Genomic DNA, 19721 nt, shown 5'->3' with positions numbered 1-19721 from the left:
TTTCGGCCTCTGCCCATCTCCCCCCCCCCCCGCATCTACACCTCAATGGAGACCTGCCCAGCTAATCGTTACTGAGTCACCAGGGCCCGTGGAACAATGCCTGGGAGCCCTGGCAATCACTTAGCTATTTCACACATTTGTTTCATGTATGGTTTTTCCTGTGGATAGTTACCGGCTGTTACCTTCTGTATTGTTTCCTTATACCAAAACCATCAAGGCAACTCTGCCTCAACTCACCCCTTTTGGATTATGTCCTGAAACTAATCAATCCTATTATATGAATCCTTTAAATGTACTGGTTTTTCCCCATGTCTGCATTCTAGCCTTATGTTTCAACTGACCTACTGAACCCACTGGCTTTCTCTAATAAAACTTTTTAACTCACGATTATGTCTGGAGTAAAGTTCCTTAGGAGAGAAATGCAACGAGGTACTGAAGTCTCACAGAACCCACGGTTCTCTATCGGCTGGAGATCAGTTGTAATAGCAGGAGATCTCCTGCTACTACCTGGAGGTTGAAGGAAAAATCAGACACCTCTGTACAATTACCAAAGGATGAGAAATTCAGTACAGGAATCCAGCCATAAATGATGCCAAATATATTCTGGCTAAATCTTTACAGTATGTGGTAATATAACCACCAACACCATATATTGCCAACAACAAGTGTATTTTTTCTTATTAACAGGATGTTTCAACAGGTAAGTACACAATTAATTCCTTTAACTAGTAAGTATTAAAGCAAAGTTCACTAGAAAATGTCCTGTTAAGGTGTATCTCTTTCTTTGCAGCACAGCAGGCTATTGAAGGAGAAAACGATCGTTTCGGAGCATGAAGCCCAATTCTTCCTCAGTTCTTCAAAAATATATACTGCGTGCGGTTATACATCACCATTCATAATGTCAGGTTTCAGCTGAATACCATATTCAAGATTAAAGTGCAAAATTCTTCCCCAAAGGAGTAAGATATTGGATTCCTTCCACTCCAGGTAAGGACTCCTTACTAGTTAAAGGAATTAATTGTGTACTTACCTGTTGAAACATCCTGTTAATAAGAAAAAATACACTTGTTGTTGGCAATATATGGTGTTGGTGGTTATATTACCACATGCTGTAAAGATTTAGCCAGAATATATTTGGCATCATTTATGGCTGGATTCCTGTACTACCTGGAGGTTGGCAATCCTACTCTTAACACAGCAAATGTCAGCTGGACCCCACACACAATATTCCTCAAGACTTCAGCCTTCTCTACCAGCATGGCTCCTGTCATGACAACATTCAGTTTCAACCTTTTCACCCTTAACAATTTAACCTTCAAAGTAAGGCACTGCTTCAAAATCACTGTAGTGTAGACTATAGATTTTCTATATGTTCCAGTTGATAGCTGGAAACATGCAGGTATGTTTGGCAGTCAGTGGGATTTTGATAGAAGGCGGTGCTTATCTGTCCATTTCAAAGTTTTGCAGTTGTGTCCACAGTATTGCAGGGACTAGCCCATATTGAGGGTGAAAATTGTTGAAAGTCCTGGTGGAATCTCTCAAGAGCATCTTTCCCATATGCAATGATTTCAAATGTCATCCACAAATCTTAAGCACAGGAGAGATCCCAGGAGATCTCCAGCCCCCAACTGGAAGTTAGCAACTCCACTGGAGAGGGCAGGGTTTGGGGAGGGGAGGGACCTTGTTGGGGTACAACGCCATAGAGTCCATCCTCCAATGCTGCCATTTTCTCCAGGAGTAGAAAAGGGCAAGAGTCCAGTAGCACCTTAAAGACTATCAAAAATATTTTCTGGTAGGGTATGAGCTTTCGTGAGCCACAGCTTACTTCTTCAGATACAGTTAGAACGTGAATCCATCTGTCTTTAAGTAGAGGAGAGTGAATTCAGACAAGCATTAGTATGTAAATGTTAACAGTATGTAAATGTGAATAGGAGGCGTGATGGGATTAGGTGTGGTATGCAGAAGAGTCTGTGATGTCCAGGGGAGAGATGGGTGTGGAGAAATCAGCATTGGTCATGAGCCATGAATGCAAGGTCTTTATTCAGCCAAGGTAAATGCATTGACTTTAGTTTGAATATCAACTGTAATTCAGCAGTTTCTCTTCCCAATCTCCCTTTGAAATTCCTTTGTAAGAGAAGTGCTACTCTTAAATCTGCAACAGAATGTCCTGGAAGGTTGAAATGTTCTCCCACTGGTTTTTGAATATTGTGGTTTCTGATGTCAGACTTATGTCACATTTACATACTGTTAACATTTACATACTAATGCTGTGGCTCACGAAAGCTCATCCCCTACCAGAAAATATTCTTGTTAGCCTTTAAGGTGCTACTGGACTCTTGCCCTTTTCTACTACTGCAGACAGACTAACACGGCGACCCACTGTGAATTTTCTCCAGGGGAACTCATCTATGTAGTCTGGAGATCTCCAGGTCCTACCTGGAGCCTGGCAACCCATGTTGTTCCCAGTAGCCCTTTTGTTCATTCATTCATTCATAAACCTTTAATGGCATATATAGCCCTTTTATTATAGACATAAAATCAGAAGAAATACTGAGACCCTTCACTGGCGATGCTTAGAAGCTACTAGAGGTAGGGAAATACGGGGGGTTTGGTAAGAAAATCATAGGTATAATGATTGTTTTTTTGTTTTTCCAAATAACTCAAGTTTTGAGATCCTCTCTAAGGGTTAAGGAGACTGAGCCGCAGTCCTAGACGGACGTTCAGGGGGAAGGAGGAGGCGAATTAGCTGCGAAAAGTCATTTATTCCAGTTCCCCTACCCAAGCAAGGCAGCTTCTAGTTGGGGCTTTGGAGGCTGGGAGGGAGCTGGTGAGTTCAGAGGGGGCTGGGGGTGGGGAGGGGGAGAAAGGGGTGGTTTTGGAGGGTTGGAGGGAGAAAGGGGTGAATTTTGGAGTGTGTGTGCATGTGTGCAGTGCAAGACTCAAGACAGCAGGAATGGAGGCTGCTGCAGAAATAAGTGGGGGGGGGAGAGGAAAAGAGAAGCCCCCCCCCTGGTTTCCTTTTGCTTCTCCCTTGAACATGATTCCTGCTTTTTTAGCTGGGGTGGGTTGGAGAGAAAAATGATGACATGTTTATTGATGGTTGCGGGGACTCCAGGAAGAGAAGAAGTGTGTGCGGGATGGGTGGGTGGGGGTATTGAAAGAGAGAGCAATGGCCAGAATAAAGAGGTGCTGAGATCCTCACGGCACGAAAGAATTGCCCCCTTGCACACTTAAAAAAAAAAATGCATCTCAAAAGCTTGGTTGTGTTCTTTTGTTTGAACTTAACAAGTGCCGTGGAATATTATGTATTTTGCATTTTTTTCCATGGATCCACTTGGCTCTCTTACGTTTTTGGGAATATCCGAATTTAGCCAGTTAAGAGGGGGGGGCAGGGGGGAGGAAAATGACCTGGAATTAATTGCTCTGATGACCACTAGGTAACATGACCCTGGTTGGCCTTGACTCTTTAGTTCGGGCGGCAAGGAAAATGACTATCCAGTGCTGTTCATAAAAGGACAATTGCATTCCTTTGCTCTTGGGATGATGCCTACAACTCCAGTCTGGTCTCAGAGGTAAAGCTGATGGGCTTTTTAGCTTTAGCTGTTCAGTTTTGCAGTTGAATGGCTTCTTTCTTTGCATCTCCCTCCCAGAATTCCCAGAGCGCCTAAGCATGGTGTGGTGTCACTTGATACCAGCCACACTTCACACCCTCCGAAGGCTGCAGAACAAATCCACCCAGAACAAAAGGGCCATTAAAGTCACTGGGCTGAAAAGATTCCTGCCTCTTTTAGCAAGAGTTCCCGTGGCTTTTTTTTGTTTGGGGACTTTGGTAAGGGCCAATGCATTTACCACTGTCTTTTGCTCAGAGATAACTAGAAACTAAAATTACAAGTATGATTAAAAAAAAACAACTTTCTGGCAATCACTAAGCAGATCACAAAATATGATAACATCAGGCAATCAAGTATAGGTCGAGTATTCCTTATCCGGACATCCAATATCCGGACTGATCCGAAAACCAAACCTTTTGAGCCGGGACGCTGGCATTACTCACAGGCGCTCAGCAGTGCCACTGATGGTTCAATGTACAGATAATTATTTAAAATATTGTTTAAAATTACATTCAGGCTATGTGTATAGAGTACATATAAAACATAAACGAATTTTGGGTTTAGACTTGGGTCCCAGCCCCAAGATATTATGTATACGTAAAAATTCCAAAATATTTCCAAATACAGAAATGTCCGAAATATGGAATGCTTCTGGTCCGAAGCAGTTCAGAGAAGGGATACTCAGCCTGTAAGTCATGAATATGTATGATGGAATACAATGTTTTTAGTCCTAAGGAGACATAGAGCCCAAGGAGGGAACAAAAGTCTTGCTATGAGTTACTCCTCCATGGGTTACCCACCTCCATTGGACTTTTAAAATGTATAATTACTGGGGTTTTCCACCCTTTTCTCATTTTCTCCCATTTACTTTTGGAGTCATGAACACATGAACAAATGAAGCTGTCTTATACTGAATCAGACCCTCGTTGCCCCATCAAAGTCAGTATTGTCTGCTCAGACCGGCAGCGGCTCTCCGGGGTCCCAGGCGGAGGTCTTTCACATCACCTACTTGCCTAGTCCCTTTAACTGGAGATGCCGGGGATTGAACCTGGGACCTTCTGCATGCCAAGCAGATGCTTTACCACTGAGCCACCCCCTCCCCCATGCATGCTGGGTTGTGTCATTTAATAAAAGATTTTATGTGGCTTTTTTTAGTTCAGTTTTAGTTTAGTTTTCATAGTTAGTCGCGCTCACTCAGTATCTGACTGTTTCGACTTTCAAAAGCTCATACCCTGGAAATCTTGGCCTTTTAGGCAGTCACCACCCCCACCCCGCTGCAGTCACTCCCGCTGTCTGCTTCGGGGCTTCCTTTTGTTACGCATGCCTTTTCTGCTGCAAATTAAAAGTGCAGGGAGAGGGAGGCAACCTCTGAAGGCAGAAAATATGTGCATAATCAAAAGGATGCCACGAGGAAGTTGGTGGGGGGGTGACTGCAGGGAAACCTCCATGCATAAAAGGCACTTGTTGGTCTTTAAGGTGCTATGGGTCTTGGATTTTGCTCTTCCACTGCAGACACAGCCGCCCACCTAAAACTATCAGAATGCCCATGACCTGTGGGGATGTTCTCACTTTTTTTTTTTAATCAGCCCCCGCTTTTTAAAAAATTAGCCTCTCGATTGCCTCAAAATAGTTAAGCAAGGTTTCTGAGTACCTCAGAGTTCTTTATCAGGCTAGATGTTCATTAGGGGAAAAGTTGACATATGTGGATTACTGGGGTTTCCTATGCGCTGTGAAAGGTCCTTCCAGGAGCATGATCAGTGGTAGGTGCTAGATGGACTGCAGAAAGGAGAAAAGCAGCAGCTTTCTTGCAGCAGCGGGTTGATGGGGAAAGAATTTAAGAGGATGCAGGTGGATGGACAACGAGTCATTAAAAAGTGCAGCACTTTTGGGTTAGCTATTGGATAGTCTGCTGCAGCAAAATTAAGCAAGAAGCAAGTCACACTTCAAAGACTAACAAAATCCATTCTACCTGATAGGGAAAGGTGACAGCACTCCAAAGTTGACAGACATGGCTGGAAAGAACCAATGTCCCACATTCTTCGTGCCCCCTCTGACTGTGGGGAGGGAGTGCACGATAGAGGGCCTATGATAATCAACACAGTGCCCAGGCAGGACTATATGCAGAAAGTGGTTCTATAAGTATCCAGGTATCAAGCTGTATAAGGTTTCATAGTTCAAAACCAGCACCTTGAATTAACCTTCCTGCTGCATTAGGGACTATCTGGAGTTTGCAAACCAACCTCCGGGCCAGCCCCACAGTAAATCCCACCTGAGAATTCCTTCAAAAGAGATTGGGCATAAGAAGAAGAGTCCTGCTGGATCAGAACCTTGGTCTATCTAGTCCAGCAACCTGTCTCACACAGTGGCCAACAGGACATAGAGGCCAAGGCCTCCCCTGATGTTGCCTCCTGGTACTGGTATTCAAAGATTGACTGCCTCTGAACATGGAGGTTCCCTTTAGTCACCATGGCTAGTAGCCACTGATAAACCATGAATCTGTCTAATCCCCCTTTTAAGCCATCTATGCCTGTGGCCATTACTAGATGTGACAACATGTGACGGGCTTTCTCAGCACTGATTTGATTTTATATCCTTTGCTTCCCTGTCTCTCCCACTTTTCTGCTTCTCTTTAGCATCTCCTGCCTTCGAAGAGACTGCAACTGAGGTTTTGGGGGTTCTTACAGTCTTCCACAGATGAAAGGATCATGACAGAGATCAAAGATGAGAAATCCTCACAGGAAGACCCTGAGCCAATAGAAATTGTTGAGGCTTCTCCTGGAAGATTGTCCAAGGATATTTTCTTCGAAACTATAGCTGACGAAAGTGAGTATTTTTCTAGGTGGGAAAATATTCATATAGCAGAGAAAGAAAGAAAAAGTACAGTTGTGTAGTATCCTAATTATTGGCAAATTGAACAATGTATCTAGAACAAGACAAAAATCTTGATAGTGGAATGAATAAAATCAGTGACTTCCAGTCCCCAGAGCACCCCTTCACTTCTCCACCAAGATAAATTAAAGTAGTGCCCTTAATAGGCTGAAAGGTTGATTTTCCAAGGGCTGTTCTTACAGGCTTCAACTTCTCTCCCAATCCCATAAAGATTCACAGTACAGGAGGAAAGGCACGTTTAAAGTGTAGATTTTCCAATGTTTCCAGCACTTCTCAACCAGTGAAAAATGGCATGGAATGAGTTGGTACTGGACTATGGAGTTGGTAGCTCAGAACGTGTGAGAGGATTTTGCAAGACAGGCAGGGGGAGGTGGGAAGAGGGCTTTCATGAAGGAGGGCTTCCTTCTGATGAATTACATAATTAGACTATTTAGCCAGTGTCATTTGTGCAGAACAGCAGAGACATTCCTTCGGTTTGGGGAGGGATCTTTCCCAGCATTATTACATCTGAGTAGGTGTCTCAGTGGTCCAGAGAGACACTGGGCCACCTACAGGTTTTGAGGTTAATGTAAGTATAAAAAAAGATAGCCCAGGGAAACACAATAAGACTCCAGTGAAGACTGACAAAATATTTTATCAGTTAACTCTTCTTTTATATTTTTTGCCAAATCTCACCAGCTCTAAGGTGAGAGACAAACAGAGGGAAACACAGAAAGATGAAGAAGCAGCCCATCATTTAAGAGGATGGCAGGGGCTGAGCAGAGCAGGGTGGCTGGCACTGTCCCACGAGAGGCAATACCTTCTTGTTCACATCTTTTCATCAGAGAAAGGGTTTTTTTATTAGTTACTGTTTTAGGAAGCTGGTATTCTCTTTTGGATCTCTAGTTACTGTCATTCAGTCAGTTGTCTCATTGGTGGCAGAAACATCTCCCCACCAAATTTTGAAGGGGTGTCCTCGCAGATGTACCATTTGAACCCTATAATTATCCACAGCAGTTTGAATAGCTTCATTTGACTCATTTTCTGATTTGATCTTCTGTTTCTCTTTATATTTTTGTCAGGGTTCTCAGTTTCAGCAGGAGATGTGTGGGACACAGCTAATGAAAACAAAACATGTCAGGTATTGGAGGAAAGTGATATCAATCTAGAAGTGAAAGACAACTTCAGGAATCACAATGTCCCAAAAAACCAAGAGGAAAACCAACTGTATAAAGGACGCAGTAAATCAATTGCTCATCACAATGGTAGCTACCATGGAGTTATACAGGAAGGAAAGAAAAGGATTGAATGCTCTACTTGTGGGAAAAGCTTTGCTAGTATACCAAACCTTAAAGCACACTGGAATATCCACACAGGGGAGAAACCATATGACTGCTTGCAGTGTGGAAAGAGATTCAGTCAGAGCTCAGCTCTTAGGGTGCATCAAAGAACCCACACAGGGGAGAAGCGGTACAAATGTTTTGAATGTGGAAAGAAGTTTGCATATAGTGCATACCTCATTGTGCATCAAAGAATCCACACAGGAGAGAAACCGTATAAATGTCTGGAATGTGGAAAGAGGTTTTGTACAAAGTCAAACCTTACCGTGCATCAAGGAACCCACACAGGAGAAAAACCCTATATATGTTTGGAGTGTGGAAAGAGGTTTATTGTAAGATCACGTCTTGTTAGACATCAAAAAATTCATGCAAGGGAGCGACCATATCATTTCCACAAGCCTGGAAATACCTTCAACCGCAGCCAGCAGCCAAGAATTCATACAGGCGAAAAACCATATAAATGTTTAGAATGTGGAAAGAGCTTTATTGCTAGCACGAACCTCATTGGACATCAAAGTACCCACACAGGTGAAAAACCGTATACCTGTCTGGAATGTGGAAAGAGCTTTAGTCAGACCTCAAGCCTTGCTATCCATCGAAGAATACACACAGGAGAGAAATTATACGAATGTTCAGAATGTGGGAAGAAGTTCACAACGAATGCAAACTTCATTAAACATCAGCTACTCCACAAAGGGGAAAAACCATACAAATGCTTGGAATGTGGAAGGAGCTTTAGTTTGAGCGAAAGGCTTATGAACCATCAAAGAATCCACAAAGAGGTGAAACCCTTTAAATGCCTGGATTGTGGGAAAACCTTCAGTCACAGTGTAAGTCTTAAGAGACATAAAAATACGCAGACAGGAGAGTGTAGAAAAGGCTTAAGTAAAAACCAAAGCAATCCAAGGACTCAAAACAAGAAGAAACCGTATCAATGCCTGGAGTGCAGAAGTTGCTTCAGTCACAACTCAAACCTTCTTAGACATCAGCTAATCCACACAGGGGAGAAGCCATTTAAATGCCAGGAATGTGGATCTTGCTTCAGCCAACACTCAAACCTTATGAGACATGTGCTTATTCACAGTAGGCAAAAACAGTAGATCTGCTCAGCCTTGGGGAAATCTCTTATCTATGAATAAAGCATAGTGGCATATAAGGGGTTAATGAGGTAGCTCTAAAAACTGAAAACATTGTAGGAATACATATATTTTATTGGTAGAGTTCTACAATATATATTTTGATAATGTATGCGTGAAAGGTTGTCCTTTTTGTATTTAAATGAAATATCTGCTCGAGGGAATGGATGGGAGAACCGAGAGTATCTGGAATGGTATACTTCAACTCTCCCTGGCTTCTTTCAGCTGTCTTAAAATATAACTGTTGTCTCCAGACTTAATCATATCACAGCTTAAGTTACAATATTTATCTCACCATTTAAACACAATAAGACCAGATGGAAATGAATTGCATAATTTCCTTCTTTTCTGCGCACTTGTATGGAATGCCAGTCAGCACTGGAAAGAGAGGCTCCTGGAAGGATAAAGAAGTATGGGCTGTGGAGAGAGGGCCTAACCATTCAACTATTGAAGTATGGGGTGCAGAGGGAGACCCTAACTGTTCATCTGGGAGATATTTTTATGGTGGAGCCTTATCCTGATAATCCCAGCCAGCTACTGTACACAGAGGAAAAACAATGTAAATGTTTGGAATGTAGAAGAAGGTTTAGTCCAAGCAAAAGACTAACTAACTTTCAGAGAATCCACAAAGACGTGAAACCATATAAGTTGCTGGACTGTGGGGAAATCCCAATTCAATGTGCTAGTGTTTTGATGCTATTCAGCTTGGGGCCAACCACCTAGAAACCTACATGCTCACTACAGATCATTGTGAACTCTGCTTGGGGTTCTCTGCCATCTGAGGCTAGATGGGTGGCAACTTGAAGGAAGGGTCTTCTTGGCTGTGGCACCAAAACTATGTAATTCCTTCCCTACAAAGATTTTTCTGTCCTCTTACCCAGGGATCGGGGCAGCGGGAGGTACATGTATGTGGCCATTCACACATGCACCCCCAACTCTGGACCTGTGGGGACCTGAGTCCTTCTAAACACAGACTGCAGACTGATGCGTCATTTTCCTATAAGAGTTAGACCCCCGTTCTAAAGAAGCTAAGCTTTATGAACTACGAATGAATAGACTCAAGGGAAGACGAACAGGAAATTTTAAAAGGCAGTTGGTGATCAAAATATGTGACCAGTTTTGTTTTGAAAAAAATGCTCCAAGTATCTCCTTTGGCAAGTCCTTATCAAACAATTATTAAAATCTTTCATAATTAAGATGCCCAGTTATGTCTTGCTCACAGCTAGTTCATGAGAGAGTGGTGTGGATGTGTCATGGTAGAGCGTAACACTAAGGGTTTTAATGGTAAATTGTGAAGAGCTGTGCTGGTCTATGACTGTTTTTTAATAAAGATTGGATTGGATGTGTGCATGTCTCTGATGACGGGGTTTAGAAGGACTAGAAGAAAGAAGAAAATGGAATAAAAGATAATGAAAGGAGGAGGCTTGGGCATTTAAGTGGGAGAGTTAATGCTAGAGACCTGGAAAAATGTGGGGAGGGTTGCTGGCAGGAGCTGGAGAACCAGGGGATCTGGGGAGGGGCTTTGGGAGAGATGGAGCGACGCTCCATGTTAGGAAAAGCAATGTCAGAGCAATGGGGGGGGGGTGCACAGTGAGAGGAAGAGGGGGAGACGAAGAGCCAAACTAGACGTTATGGGCCATGGACACCTACACCATTTTAGAGCTAAATTTGTTTATTTTAAAATGGCTCAAGTGCCGACTTGCAGTGCAGCAGAACTAGGCAATCTCGTTCCCCCATGGCTGTTTCAGCACTTGAAGTGGGAAACAAGATCCCCTGGTCCCAACACACTAGGGGTGGTCCCTCAAGACGTTTTAAAATGACTGAGTTCAGCTCTGAAATGCTGCCATTGGACCTGTGGATGCTGTCATGTCTAGTCTGGCCATCTAGAAGTAGGGTTGCCAACCTCCAGGTAGCGGCTGGAGACCTGCTATTACAACTAATCTCCAGCTGATAGAGATCAGTTCTCCTGGAGAAAATGGCCACGTTGGCAATTGGGCTCTATGGCGTTGAAGTCCCTTCCCTCTCCCCAAACCCCGACCTCCTCAGGCTCCACCCCAAAAATCTCCCACAGGTGGCGAAGAGGGACCTGGCAACCCTATCTAGAAGTTAGACCATAAACTACCAGCCTTGAATTAGTGCACGCCGACTCCTTAGTGGTAGAGGTGGGCTTAGATGAAAACAACCTGGCCTGAAGTTTGCCTGCTTATGGCAGGAGACCTCCAGGTAATTGCAGACCTTGTCTGCCAATGCTCACCTGGTTGACGGGCAGAAACTGGGGCCAAACTAGGTGTGTATGATCATCCTGGGGAGAAAAATCAAAAAGAAAACTAAGGCCTCATCAACTTACGGAAGTTTTTACTGTAGAGTTCCTGGTGATTCGTAGAGCTACCCCGAAGTGTCAAAGGCTGGCTTTAGGAACCACAACAAACTAAATTATAATTGAATTTCTGGTGATGACAGTAAGATTACCATAAGAGTTTCTGGTGATTCCTGGAGCTACCTATTGTCACTTCCAAGTAACTCTAGGAATCACCAGGAACTCTACAGTAAACGAGATGTGTCAAGGCTAAGGTATAGAGATTTAGCTGTTATGATCAACTGGACCCCACCTGATTGCCCCGTAGCTTGCTGCATTTGCAGTAGCATTTTATAGGGTCTCTGGTCTGCATAGTCCGTGGGCTAACCCCAGAAGTTGTGTTTGACCATATTTTTCTCGAACAATGTTTTCCATACAGTTGCTTTCTCTAGATCTTCTGCTGCTGCTCCCCTTAGAGTATCACCTTGAAGTTTTGTTTTGTAAAGGACGGAATATGTTCCACCCTCTTTGTCTGTGCTGCTTGCACCTTCCTGCCTTCTAGGGCAAATAGCAGAAGGATGTCCTGATTCCCTTAATTTCTGGAGATGTTCCCCAAGTTAATTCCCAAAGCAGCATTTGGCCACACTTTTCTCCTATAAATGAGAATTTATTTACATTATTTATAGTCTGCTGTTCTTTCTGAGACTAATCTAAGCAGTACAGTCAGACATCATCATCAGAAGAAGAAGAGTTGTTTTTTATATGCCAACTTTCTCTACCACTTAAGGAAGAATCAAACTGGCTTACAATCACCTTCCCTTCCCCTCCCCACAACAGACACCTGTGAGGCAGGTGGGACTGAGAGAGTGTGACTAGCCCAAGGTCACCCAGCTGGCTTCATGTGTAGGAGTGGGGAAACAAATCCAGTTCACCGGATTAGCCTCCGCCGTTCATGTGGAGGAGTGGGGAATCAAACCCGGTTCTCCAGATCAGAGCCCACCGCTCTTAACCACTACACCACACTGGCTCTCATAAGACAACCAATGAACAATGCAGTACGACTAGGATTATAGAATATTGGAATACTGTGAACAACAAAGGAAAGCAGGTATGCTGTTGTAAACAATATAGAAAGTGGATTACAAGGTAAAGTCAATGCAGTAAAAACAGGTATACCTTCATTGCACAACAAAATTTGAGTGGTAGCAGTAGGGTTGCCCTCTCTGGGTTGAGATTTTGGGGGTAAAGCCTGAGGAGGGGAGGGTTTGGGGAGGGACCTCATCAGGGTACAACGCCAGAGTCCACCCTGCAAAGCGGCTGTTTTCTCCAGGGGAACTGAGCTCTGTAATTTGGAGATCAGTTGTACTGCTGGGAGAAATAGAAATAATTATATGCTTTTTACTATACTAATCCATCTTTTAGTAGGGAGATTTAATGTTGCTTTCTTTTTTTATTTCTTTTTTTTTCCTTTTTGTGTGATGTTATTAATTAATTCTTTTTCTTTTTCCTTTCTCCTTGGTTTTGTTACAGAAAATATAATATCTAAGTGATTAATGATTAATGAATATTAACAATGATATCGGGATTAGAAATTTATGCAAAAGAGATTTACAAGTTTATTGTAGGACGGAGGGAGAAGCAGGAGAATGAAGTAAATTTTTTTATTCTATATATGTTATTGTTAAACTTTTTGATTAATAATTTTGGAAAATAATAAAAATTTTATTTAAAAAAAAGTTGTACTGCTGGGAGAGAGCCTACCTGGGGCCTGGCGACCCTAGCTGAGATGATGCTTCCGATGTTCCTTTTATTATTGGAGATGTAAAATCAGCATAAATGCTGAGACCCTTCACTGACTATGCGAACAAGGTTGGGAAATCCCAGGTTTTGGTAAGAAAATAATTGGCATTTCCCCCTCCTGTTTCCCAAATAACTGAAGTTTTGCAATCCTCTCCAAGGGTTAAAGAGACCGAGCCGCAGTCCTAGCTGGGCATTCAGGGAGAGGAGGGGGGGATCAGCTGCAAAAAAGTCATTTATTCTGATTCTCTTCCAGTCCAGTCCAAAGCATCTGATTGATGCTTCAGAGGCTGCAAGGGAGCTGGTGAGTTCAGAGGGGGCAAGGGGTGAATTGGGAGGGGTGTGTGTGCAAGACCCCAGGCAGAGAAAAAGGAGAGGAGGAAAGGCAGGCTGCTCCATAAGTGACTGGGGGTAGAAAGGAAGAGAAGCCCCCACCCCATAAAAAAAACAACCCCTTCACTGGTTTGCATTTGCTCATTCTCTGAAGGTGGTTGCTACAGTCGTTTTTTTGTAGCTGGAAGCTGGGTGGGCAGCTGGACTCCAGGAAGGGACAAGAGACCCCTGCCTGTGGGGAAAGGGTAGAAAGAAGGGGGCGATGCCCCCCTCCCATAAGGAGGTGTGTTCACCGAGAACAATCCCATCCAGAACAAAGAGGGATTGAGACCCTCTTGGCCTGAAGGACCATCTGCCCCCACCCGGCTGTTTTTAAAACATAGATCTTGATGAAGACTTCTGCAGACATCTCTCTCGCTGTGTCGTGTTGTTTTGGTTTTATCTTTAATAAATGCACATATATATTTTTTGCATTTTGCAATGTCTCCCTAATGACTAGGTAATATTTCTTCTATCTGACTAAGGGAGCTTTGACTCTTGAAACCTCATACCCTGAAAATTGTAAAGACTAACAAAATTTCTGGCAAGGTATGATCTTTCGTGAGTCACAGCTCACTTCTTCAGCCCCACGCAAGCCAGAAATTTTGTTAATCTTTAAGGTGCTACTGGACTCTTGCTCTTTTCTACTGCTACAGACAGGCTAACATGGGTACCCATCGGGATCTACCTGAAAATCTTGTTGGTCTCTAAGGTGGTACTGGAATAAAATCTAGCTGTCCTACTGCAGACCAACGCAGCTACCCTCTGAAACTATTTCCCCTGCTGCTGTTGTTGTGTTGTTGTTTTTGTTATTAACTTCATTTGTAGTTCACCTTTCTCACTGAGAGTCAAGGTGGATTACAAAATATGGGGGGGGGGACAACAACAATTCAATCAAACAGTAAGTGGGTTACAAAGTATAAAAATTCAAGAGCAAGATTTCTAATAAACAAAATAAATAATTCACAGTGGGAAACCGTGTTAATCTGTCTGCAATAGTAGAAAATAGCAAGAGTCCAGTAGCACCTTAAAGACTAACAAAAATATTTTCTGGCAGGGTATCTGAAGAAGTGAGCTGTGGCTCACAAAAGCTCATACCCTACCAGAAAATATTTTTGTTAGTCTTTAAGGTGCTACTGGACTCAAACAAAATAAATGTATGCCATGAGCTGTCTAAGGCAACAACCCAACTCAAGTTTGACATACCATACTGAAGAGAGGGTGGCAAAGGTAGCAAAAATGAATGGCAGCAAAATTTAGTTTATAATAGCTCTGCATTCATCAGTAGCAATGAAACGGTTATAGAAAACACAATAAAAGCAATATAAATAAAACAACAGTTACAAAAACAAATAAACGGTCACAATTTAAAAACTCCAATTAGGACTGCCAAGAAATAAAATCTAAATCAGTCAAACATAGTCCTAAATAAAACTCTCTTCCACTGGGGAAGGCGCTCCAACCCTGGGGACCACACCTGAAGAAGAAGAGTTGGTTTTTATACCCCACTTTTCTCTACCTCAAGGAGTCTCAAAGCAGCTTAAAATCACCTCCCCTCCCCCCACAACAGGTACCCTGTGAGGTCGGTGGGGGGTGAGAGTGTTCTGAGAGAACTGTGACTAGCCCAAGGTCACCGAGCAGGCTTCATGTGGAGGAGCAGGGAAAACAAACCCGGTTCTCCAGATTAGAGTCCACCGCTCTTAGCCACTACCCCATGCTGGCCCTCACCCTCCTCTCATGGCCGCTAATCCCACCTCTGAAGGTGTGGGGCAGAAAGAAGGGACTGTGATGGTGAACGCAGTGCCTGGGCAGGGCTATATGGGAGCAAATGAATCTTTAAGTACCCATCTCCCAAGCTGTGTAAGGTTGGTGGCGAAGAGGGACCTGGCAACCCTAGCTGACTCTGTTTACCTTCCGACATCTGATGAGATCAGGCTAGCCTAGGGCATCTAGATCAGGGCAGTTAAAACAAGTACCTTGAATTAATTTTCTGCTGCAATACCACAGTAGATTCCTCCTTAAAATTCCTTCTCCTCAGAAGAAATTGGATAAGATGAAACATGTTTTTTCAGCATTGATCTTGTTTCTGTATACTTTGCTCTCCTGTCTCTCCCTCTGTTCTGCTTCTCTTTGGCATCTCCTGCTTTTGCGGAAACGGGGGCTCAGGTTTTGGGGGTTATTACAGTTTTCTCTGTCTCCTACAGATGAAAGGACCATGACAGAAATCAAAGAGGAGAACTTTCTACAGGAAGGCCCTGAGCCCAGGGAAATTCTTGAGGCTTCTCCAGAAAGACTGCCCAAAGATGTTTTCTTCCAAACTACAGTTCCTGAAAGTGAGTATTTTTCAAGATGACTGTATCCTAATTGTGGGAAACAGAACCATAACAAGATACATATCTTTGTAGTGGAATGAAGAAGGTCTGAGATTTCCAGTCCAGAGCACCCCTTCACTACTCCAGTCAGAGATGCAATTTAGGGCTAGGAAGCAACGTCCTTAGTAGGCTGAAAGGGTTGATCCCACAGGCTCTTGTTACGGCCTTCAACTTCTTCCCCATATCCCTTAAAGATTAGCAGTACAAGTAGTAAGGCACATGGAAAGTGCAGAATTTGCAGCACTGCCAAGGGTTTCCAGCCAGTGCACAATGAAATGGAATGGGTTGGCTATGGACTATGGCACTGGCGGCTCACAAAATGTGAGGGAGTGGGGCAGCTGCTTAATGACTTGAGAGGATTTTGGAATGCAGGCATGGACATGTGGGTGAGACATCCTTTTCCTGGAGCCCCTTTGCCTTTTGAAGCACTGATTCATTTGAACATGCAAGGATTGCCCGTTGAAGCAGGATAACTGACCATCTGCTCTGTCGATTGCAAGAAGATATTCAGCTCCTCGGGATAACCAATTAACATACAAAGTTGACCTACAATGAGAGAACCAGAATGGTGTAGTGGTTTAAAATTGGTGGACTCTAATACAGAGAACTGGGTTTGATTCCACACTCTTCCACATGAGAGGTGGACTCTAATCTGGTGAACCTGGCTTGGTTCCCCACTCATGCATATGAAGCCAGCTGGGTGATCTTGGGCTAGTCACAGTTCTCCCCAAACTATCTCAGCCCCACCTACCTCACAAGATGTCTGTTGTGGGGAGAGGAAGAGAAGGAGATTGTAAACCGGTTTGATTCTCCTTAAAAGGTAGAGAAAGTTGGCATATAAAAACCAACTCTTATTATTATTATTAAAGCTAGTGTAGTCCAGGTAGTGTAGTTTATACAGAATGGTAGTGGCTTTCCTTCAGCTTGGGCAGGGATCTTTCCTAGCACTGTTACATCTGAGCAGGCCTCACATTGGTCCAAAGAGGCCCAGGCCACGTGTGTATGTAAGTGCTGCCAAGTTTCAACTGACTTCATGGTGACCCCAGCAAGCGGCTTTCAGGGCAAGTGAGAAGCAGAGATGGCTTGCCATTGCTTTCCTCTGCAGAGTCCTCCTTGGTGGTCTCCCATCCATGTACAGACCCTGTTTATCTTCCAAGATCAGACAAGATCGGGCTGTACCATGCCACTTTCCCTCTCTGAGTTCCAGAGCAAAGTAGGATAGAGGATAGACTCTGTCTGGCTTTGTTGCCAAATGTGGAAGCATCTTCTCATCACGGAAAGGATTTCTAATTAGTGACCATTTCAGGTAGCCAGTATTCTCTTTTGGATTTGTTGTTATTGACATTCAGTCAGTTGTCTCATTGGTAGCAGGAGCATCTCCCCACCGAATTTTGAATGTATATCCTGACAGACACGCCTTTTGCATTCTGTTATTTGCTATAGGACTGGAATTGCTTCATTTCAAACATTTTCTAATTTGATGTTCAGTTTCTTTGAATTCACTCCAGGATTCTCTTTATTACAGCAGACAATATTTGGGACACACGGAGTGAAAATGAAACACATCAGGTATTGGAGGAAAGTGAGACAAATGTAGAGGTGAAAGAGAACATTGAGAATCAGGATATCCCACAAAACAAGGAGGAAAGCCTAATGGGTCAAGGAAGAGGTAAATCTGTTGGTTATCACAGTGGTGATTACTATGAAACAATTCAGGAAGGAAAGAAAAGGATTGAATGCTCTACCTGTGGGAAAACCTTTGCTAGTATATCAACCCTTAAAGTGCATTGGAATATCCACACAGGGGAGAAACCGTATGACTGCTTGCAGTGTGGAAAGAGATTCAGTCAAAGTTCAGCTCTTATTGTACATCAAAGGACCCACACAGGAGAGAAACGATACAAATGTTTTGAATGTGGAAAGAAGTTTGCTTACAGTACCTACCTCATTGTGCATCAAAGAATCCACACAGGAGAGAAACCATATAAATGTCTGGAATGTGGAAAGAGCTTTTGTATGAAGTCAAGCCTTAATATGCATCAAAGAACCCACACAGGAGAGAAACCATATAAATGTTTGGAGTGTGGAAAGAGGTTTCTTGAAAGATCAGGTCTTATTAGACATCAAAGAATTCACATGAGGGAGTGGCCATGTCAGTCCCTCAAGTCTAGAAAGGGTTTCAGACAGAGTGCAAACCTCATTGTACATCACAGAAGCCACATGGGTGAGAAACCATATAAATGTTTAGAATGTGGAAAGTGTTTCATGCACAGAACAAACCTCACTAGGCATCAAAGAATCCATACAAGTGAAAAACCATATAAGTGTTTAGAATGTGGAAAGAGCTTTATGCAGAGCACAAACCTCATTGGACATCAAAGAACCCACACAGGTGAGAAACCATACACCTGTCTGGAATGCGGAAAGGGTTTTATGCAGAGTAAAAATCTCATTATGCATCAAAGAACCCACACAGGTGAAAAACCATATAAATGTTCAGAATGTGGAAAGAGCTTTAGTCAGAACTCAAGCCTTACCACCCATCAAAGGATGCACACAGGGGAGAAAATATATGGATGTTCAGAATGTGGGAAAAGGTTTACACGGAATGCAAATCTCATTAAACATCAAATATTCCACACAGGAGAAAAACCATATAAATGCTTGGAATGTGGAAGGAGCTTTAGCCTAAGCAAAAGGCTTACTAACCATCAAAGAATCCACAAAGAGGTGAAACCCTTTAAATGCCTGGATTGTGGGAAAAGCTTCTGCCACAATAGAAGTCTAAAGAGACATAAAGATGTTCAGACAGGGGAATGTAAAAAAGGCTTCAGTCAGACACAAATCAAGAAGAAACCGTATCAGTGCCCGGAATGTCGAAGTTGCTTCAGCCACAACTCAAACCTTATTATACACCAACGAGTTCATACAGGGGAGAAGCCATTTAGATGCCAGGAATGTGGATTTTGTTTCAGTCAGTACTCAAACCTTACAAGACATGCAGTTATTCACACTCGGGAAAAACAATAGGTATATTCTGACTCGGGGGGAGCTCTTGTCTGTAAATTAAGAATTAATACAACATTCACTCAAGTAAGTTGTCTAGACCAGGGGTCCCCAACCTTTTTGAGACTGTGGGCACCTTTGGAATTCTAACACAGGACAGTGGGCACAATCACAAAACGGCTGTCACAGGAGGCAGAACTGACCACAGAATGTCAGGGAGCAAGGTTATATATAACTCTAATAGTACTTCTTCAGCACTTCAGGCAGGAGCTCCATTTAATAGGATGCCTTTTCATCTGCACAGCCAGTCAGAGGCACTGCTGAGCAATAGCCCCACCTAGCCCCTCCCATTTTCTAAAAGGACTTGGTGGGTGCCAGAAAAGGTGTTAGTGGTCACCATGGCGGAGACTCCTGGTCTAGATGCTCAGGAAAGTGTGTTGTAAATCAGCTGTAAAATATAAGGCTTAACATCGACAACAATACCTACAAATGCCTTTTTAGGGAAAGAGCATTGGAACCCTATCTTCACATTGTGGAGCCCACCCCAGTAAGAATATCAGCAGCAAAGAGGGTGGATCATTCAGAACTTCCTCCACCTCTGTGCATCTCACTCCTCTGCTATGACAACGTCAGATAGATGTTATCTGTATTGAGAACAGCTGTATCTGTGGATGCCTGCATATTTAATTCTTTTGCTTCCTTACTGGTTGTACAGTTTGGTGATATGGTCAATGATGTAGATGTAAGATGAACTATTCGAGTTGCACACTTCGTGGAATACTGTTTATCCCCACCAACATGTTCTGTCCTTTCATTTTATAGCAATGAAATTCACTCATTGTTATCTCCATTCACCACAGAGGTATGCCTCATAGGTCCTGTTTCTTTTATCTCTGAGAACTTCTCTTTTCGGTGCTGTCCTT

The 19721-nt window shown here is 43.2% G+C and overlaps 1 protein-coding gene across 1 annotated transcript; it reads left to right on the top strand.

Annotated features, from left to right (window-relative positions):
• The first annotated feature begins 4251 nt into the window (after nt 1-4251).
• LOC130475918 (zinc finger protein 91-like) lies at nt 4252-18835 on the top strand. The gene is made up of 5 exons (XM_056847789.1): nt 4252-4299; nt 6245-6434; nt 7562-8704; nt 15625-15753; nt 17318-18835. The coding sequence occupies exons 1-5, from the start codon at nt 4252-4254 to the stop codon at nt 18820-18822; spliced, it is 3015 nt and encodes a 1004-aa protein (XP_056703767.1). The 3' UTR covers nt 18823-18835.
• Nucleotides 18836-19721: the final 886 nt, after the last annotated feature.

This window comes from Euleptes europaea, chromosome 1 (genome assembly GCF_029931775.1).
Source record: "Euleptes europaea isolate rEulEur1 chromosome 1, rEulEur1.hap1, whole genome shotgun sequence".
In the NCBI taxonomy this organism is placed as follows: Eukaryota; Metazoa; Chordata; class Lepidosauria; order Squamata; family Sphaerodactylidae; genus Euleptes; species Euleptes europaea.
This window is presented reverse-complemented; position numbering and strand designations above follow the sequence as displayed.